Below are 6,304 nucleotides of genomic sequence, written 5' to 3' on the forward strand. Positions count from 1 at the left end.
CTGGCGCACCAATAACCTACTGGTGAATTAGGATATCCATAGTGATGGGTTAGGATCGATGCCCTGCAGGGCCAGCTTGGGGTCCATTGGGGCGGCTAGCACTAAGGCTAGTGGGCTAGTAGTGAGGCTAGTGGGGTCCACAGGACGGGTTGTTACAGTCCCCCTAGGAGAACTCCCTTCTCCTCATGAGTTGTTCAGGACCCTCCGCTTTTACAGCAAACGGTCATAATGTCTATACGCATTTTTTCAACCAGGAACACCCATGTGTTCCTCGTAAAAACTTGCAATGTTTTACCAACCACCATATTCCCTCCCGGAATATAACCACCGCCATGGCCACCCCCAGGCCTCACTCCAAAACATCCCAACCACTTGGATGTCCCCACGCATCCTTTAAAAAAATAGACATGTTCTGACTATTCATAAAACTTCCTATTTTTGCAACCGAACTTTCCAAAAATAGCAAAGCTCTAACTCACATAAAACTTTCCATATTTAGAAAATATCTATTTATGGCAACTTTCCATATATAGAACTACTGAGCAATTTCCTTTTCCACGAGACCCACAAATCACACGTCCCAAAGAACTCCATCTTTATTAAAACCTCAAATGCAATAATCGTTTACAACTCCACTTAGGACAGAAAGGCCTGATATGCCCTCCTCCCCACAAATGATGATATTCTTGCGGGTCACTTTTCTTGGGACAGTCTGCCAACCTGTGATCCCTGCCTCCACATCCAAAACACCCTCGTGCCCCTTGCCGCATACCTGATGTGACTTCCGGCTTCCTCTTCTGTCCCTGCGCCGGTTTCCTGCCTTTGATAGGGACAATCTTCTCTGGCGTCTCCTCTGTCCGAACTGTTGGGCTAACCACCACGATCTACTCCCTTAGGTCTTCCTCGATCTCAGCTGCGGTCTCCAGTAGCTCCGCCCTCGTGGTGTAACTCCTCCCTCTGCAATGGACCCTCAAGTCCTCACGAAGCGCCCTCATGAACCTCCTAACTTGAGCCTCTTCGGACTCCATCACCCGACCCCCATACATCAGAAGTCGACTGAACTCCACATCTAACTCCTGCACCGACCGAGTCCCCTGAGATATCTATAGGAATTGCACCTCCAACCGGTCTAATGCTTTTCTAGGAAAGTACTTCCGGTTAAACTCCTCTACAAAATCCACCCAAGTTATCTCCCTCTGCACCCTCCTGGCCGCCACTAATCTCCACCACAAGTGAGCATCACCTATCAGGTTGTGGATCCTTATGTCCACCCAAAACTTCTGAGGACATCTAAGAGACTGGAAGTCACGTTCCGCTATCGTCCTCCATGCATCTACAGCAGTAGGGTCGGTACCATCCAAAAACCACTCTGTACCGATCTTGCTCATCTTCCTTAGTATGGTCACGTAAAGGGAATGAGCTCCCTCACCCGCAGCCACTGGCTGCTGCCCCTTCTCCACCACAGGTGGTACAACCCGGAGCCTGCGCTGGTACCACTGCCGGCAACTGCTCCAACATCCGCGCCAACAAGTCCGCAATCACATCATCTCTACCAAGGGCTCCACCTACTGGAACTCCCACACCCGAAACTCCAGTACAACCGGCCAACCCGGCACCGACACCGCCCACACCGACCCCCTTAGTGCCAACGGTCATATCGACACCACCACCAGCCACACTCACAGACCCCTCCTAGAATGCATGCGACTCTCCAAGGCCCTCTACCGTCACACTCGGGTCCACGGTAACACTAGCAACTGGGCCTCTGCCCCTACCACGATCACGTGTGCGTCCACGACCATGTCCGTGTCCCCGACTAGTAACAGCTCCACCTCTAACCATCTGCACTACCCAGAATATATTAAGATGGTCGTTATTACAAACATTTATTCGAACATCGCATGCAAATTGCTTAAGCAATCCTCCACAATAGAAGAAAGAACGATGAACACCAAATAATTAACGTGTTTTTTGAATTCACAAAACATGTTTTCTAGTACATATGAAAATAAATTTGGTGTAACATCCCGGTTTTATATTGGTAATTGGGCTAATTTGTTTTTTTCAAGCCCATTAAAGTGTGCATTACGTTAAACGACAAAGGCCATGTCGTTTGTGTAATCGTGGATGTATACACTACTTCAGCCGTAAAACAGAAAGACTCGCAAACTAAAACCCTAAAACTAGACCAGCAGCCACCGAGTGTGGGAGAGAGACAGCTGAGCCATTGTGGTTGTTGTTGTTGTTCTGTCATGGTGTTGTGTTCGAAAGAATCCGAGAACGTTGAGAAGCGAGACAAGATTGTTGCCGTCGACACCACCGCCACCGTGAGTTGCGCTAGAGGTTGCAACCATGAGTCACCGGATGACCGCCGCTGTCATCGGCGTAGTCGTGGTCCATCGAAGATGTCGTTAAGGGTAAGGAAACCTAATTAATTATGTAGCTTGCGGAATAAGTTTATGATATTGTCTTGATGGATCTGTTGCTTTGTTGTTGTTTATTTGTTGAGAGATGAGGACGTGACAACTATGGACTTGAAGCTTTGTTGATCGGCGTTGCTGATCCGTCAAGAATCATTGAGTGTAAACGTCGAGAAAGGTAAACGGCGAAACTCTTTCTCGTGTCTGTCGTTGTGTTGCATTGATTATTGAACCGAGAAGCTTAACCAACTAAACCAGAGGATTTAAGTCCAGAACCGAAACTTGTTTATCGAACGTGCATGAGTTGATTTGTGGTGTCATGCATGGTTAGTGGTTACGTACGTTGTCGATGACGTTGTGTATTGTGGCTGGTTGAGGAATTGGTATTGTGGGAGCATGTGATCGTAAGTGGACTAAATTGTGGTGTTATGAATTATTAGACTGTTGGTTTGATTTAATTATTAAACTACATCTAATTAATTTATTTGAGAAACATCAGCACATTAAATCGGGTTTGATAAATTAGATTAATTCATAGATTATTATTGGAAAATAATCTTTGATTGTTTAATCTAAACCGTTGCAGACCATGATTATTATTGAAGCGATTTCTGTTGGAGCTTGTACTAAATCGAGGATTCTATTTGTGTGGCAAAGGTGAGGACTAGTTAGTGTCTTTTTCATATGTCGATATGTTTAGATAGTTACTTAATTTAAGGTTAAGCCAAGTATACCTATGGATTATATATAAATAATCTTAGTTGATTGTTGAGTGTATAATAATACATATATATATATATATATTATATATTTACTAAATAAAATGTAAGGAAAAAGAATTAGTAATAGGATTTGAAAGTTAAAAGAACTAGATGTTTTAAAACGGATTGCGTGGTGTGTGATATGCATGTTTGTATGATTAAATAAATTGTTTAAGTGTGAGGAGAAAATGTTCCAAGAGGCACGAAGAAGCGGGAGAACCGCAGAGAGTCCTACAAGGAATTTTTCCTTGTAGTTGTGTGGTGATCTACGGGCGCGGAATGCGGGTAGATCAGGATTGGCTGACGAGCCAACGCGTTGTGCGTGGAAGAAGTGCGAGAAGCATGAAGAATCCGGATACGCAAGTGAAAATGTGCAGGAAGAAGTGCGAAAGCATGAGGAATCCCGTAATGCACGGCGACAAAAATGTGCAGGAAGAAGTGCGAAAGCATGAGGAATCCCATAATGCACAGCATTGTCTATGGGACGTAGTCTCATTTGTTTGATGTTTGAGTGTCGTTGACACGTGATTGATTGCTTGTCTTAGGTTTAGACTTTGTGATGGTCTAAGCATGTTTGTGTATGAACACTTTGTGAGCCCTAAGGCTTGCCCTCGCTGAGTAATCTTAGATTACTCATCCCTCTCTTTCTCTTGCAGGTAACCATGAGGAGTAGATGATAGAGTTGGTGTTGGTGCTAGGAGCTGGAGATTATTCTTTTATTTTCCACTGTTGGTTTATCGAACTGGTTGTTAGTTTCAGTTTAACGTTTAAATGATGGTTTGAAAGACGTTTAAATTGAATTAATGGATTTTTCGGTTATTTTCGGTTAAGTATGGTTTACTTGTGGTATAAGTTAACCTGTGACTTGCCATGGAAATTGGGTGTTACAATTTTGGTATCAGAGCCCATGGTTATTTGAAACCGGTTCCGACCCGGGAGGCAGTCCTGAGGGGCGTGTAGACTTAGTAGTTGAAGTGATAAGTTGACTTGGAGAAGTTAACGTTGATGGATAAGAATGCTACTAAGGTCCGTAGTTTTTCTTGGAGTCGTATGTAACAGCTGGAAGTTGGTAAAGTGTTTGCTAGTATTGTTAAACCAATTACTTGACACACATGGAATGACCTGTTGTTCGAGTGGACGAAGGTGTGGGATACTAGCTTCTAAATGTCAAATGGACATTTGACGAATATCCAAGTTAATATTTTTGAATAACGCTTATCGGGATGGGCCACAAAGTTTAAAGATGAGTTATTGTATAACGATCACCAGTCGAGATTATTCTAGTGCTTGGAGAGCACAAAAGAGAATTGCAGCGGAGGAAGTGAAAAGGAGCAGTGTGGGAGGATACCACACATTAATGTAGATTATTGGCTTCTACATAGTATTGTGTGTAAGCGTTGTTAAAGATTAAAAAAAAAAGGGGAATGTGTCGTGACAGTGGAGATATATATGTTGCTTATAATTTGAAGTTATCTTAAACCGAATGGAAAAAGTGTGGTGATCATGGAGATTGTCGGACTACTATAGATGACTAGAAGTAAGGACGCAACTTGGATAGTTGTAGAATATGATGAGTCAAGACGGAAGATGTTTAAAAGAAAAAAAGGGAGATGGATAATTCCTATATTGTGGCTTTGGAGGAGTCTTAGAAAATAGATATTATTTCGGAGGGGAAAAAATGGTTTGAAGAATTAAGATAGGGTGAAGTGTTCACAAATCATTAATTCTGTTATGTGGTAATGGAACCCACTAAAGATAGTGAAATGGAGATCACTAGGAACGAGGAGGAGGCATTACTATTTGGTGTTCGATAAATGAAGAACTATGTGGTGAATGTGGATTACATGAGAAGTACTACTTAAAAAAAATGCATGGAAGTGTGAAACCCAAAATGAACAAGAACCGTAAGAGAGTGTTAGGAAAACACTATGTTAATTTTAAAATTGGGAAACCTTCAAAGGGATGTTAACTTTACAGAGTGAGCGCAGCGGAAGCTTGGTGGATTATGTAACTAGGTGTTGGAAAAAACCGTAATGGTCACGGTTAATGTGCACACTTCATAACATTATTAGACAAGGTCGTATGTTGGTGAATAGGTTATTTTCACAAGTCTAAGGTAATGGAAAAACCTTTGTTGGAAATCGGAATATTCTTTCAAGTTTCATAATTATTTGAGGGATGTATATTATGCCTAAGCGATGGAAAGCTAAAGGAACTATGACACTTGGCGTCCCATGTTGTCATACGGTTAAGCGTGGATTAAATCATAATAAGTAAAGAGTTGGGTTTCATTGAATCAAAAGCTAAGAATGAGGAGCAAGGAGAAATTATTTCTAGTAAATGGAAACTAGAATATTGTATCCAAACCAAGTGGAAACTTGTGATTCGTTGTTGATAAAAAAGTGCATAAAAGTGAACAGAGCATCTCAGAGAAGGATACTACAAGTTAGGACGAAAACTAAGTGCGGGAAAAACAAATTCGCAAATTCGAGGACGAATTTATTTTAAGTGGGGGAGAATTGTAACATCCCGGTTTTATATTGGTAATTGGGCTAATTTGTTTTTTTCAAGCCCATTAAAGTGTGCATTACGTTAAACGATAAAGGCCATGTCGTTTGTGTAATCGTGGATGTATACACTACTTCAGCCGTAAAACAGAAAGACTCGCAAACTAAAACCCTAAAACTAGACCAGTAGCCACCGAGTGTGGGAGAGAGACAGCTGAGCCATTGTGGTTGTTGTTGTTGTTCTGTCATGGTGTTGTGTTTGAAAGAATCCGAGAACCTTGAGAAGCGAGACAAGATTGTTGCCGTCGATACCACCGCCACCGTGAGTTGCTGCTAGAGGTTGCAACCATGAGTCACCAGATGACCGCCGCTGTCATCGGCGTAGTCGTGGTCCATCGGAGATGTCGTTAAGGGTAAGGAAACCTAATTAATTATGTAGCTTGCGGAATAAGTTTATGATATTGTCTTGATGGATCTGTTGCTTTGTTGTTGTTTGATTGTTGAGAGATGAGGACGTGACAACTGTGGACTTGAAGCTTTGTTGATCGGCGTTGCTGATCCGTCAAGAATCGTTGAGTGTAAACACCGAGAAAGGTAAACGGCGAAACTCTTTCTC

General features: G+C 42.5%; 1 protein-coding gene across 1 annotated transcript; it reads right to left on the minus strand.

Annotated features, from left to right (window-relative positions):
* Positions 1,426 to 1,842, minus strand: LOC104789550 (methyl-CpG-binding domain protein 2-like). Its single transcript, XM_010515229.1, has 2 exons — positions 1,750 to 1,842; positions 1,426 to 1,692 (listed from the first exon to the last, which is right to left on the minus strand). Exons 1-2 carry the CDS (start codon positions 1,840 to 1,842, stop codon positions 1,426 to 1,428), a joined length of 360 nt encoding a protein of 119 aa, XP_010513531.1.

Source organism: Camelina sativa, chromosome 5, assembly GCF_000633955.1.
Source record: "Camelina sativa cultivar DH55 chromosome 5, Cs, whole genome shotgun sequence".
Lineage (NCBI taxonomy): Eukaryota > Viridiplantae > Streptophyta > Magnoliopsida > Brassicales > Brassicaceae > Camelina > Camelina sativa.

Coding starts and splice junctions, on each gene's coding strand:
- LOC104789550 (XM_010515229.1), bottom strand. CDS start 1,842: ATGGTTAGAGGTGGAGCTGTTACTAGTCGGGGACACGGACATGGTCGT. Junction 1,693..1,749: donor GCAGAGGCCCAGTTGCTAGT/GTTACCGTGGAC, acceptor CATGCATTCTAG/GAGGGGTCTGTGAGTGTGGC.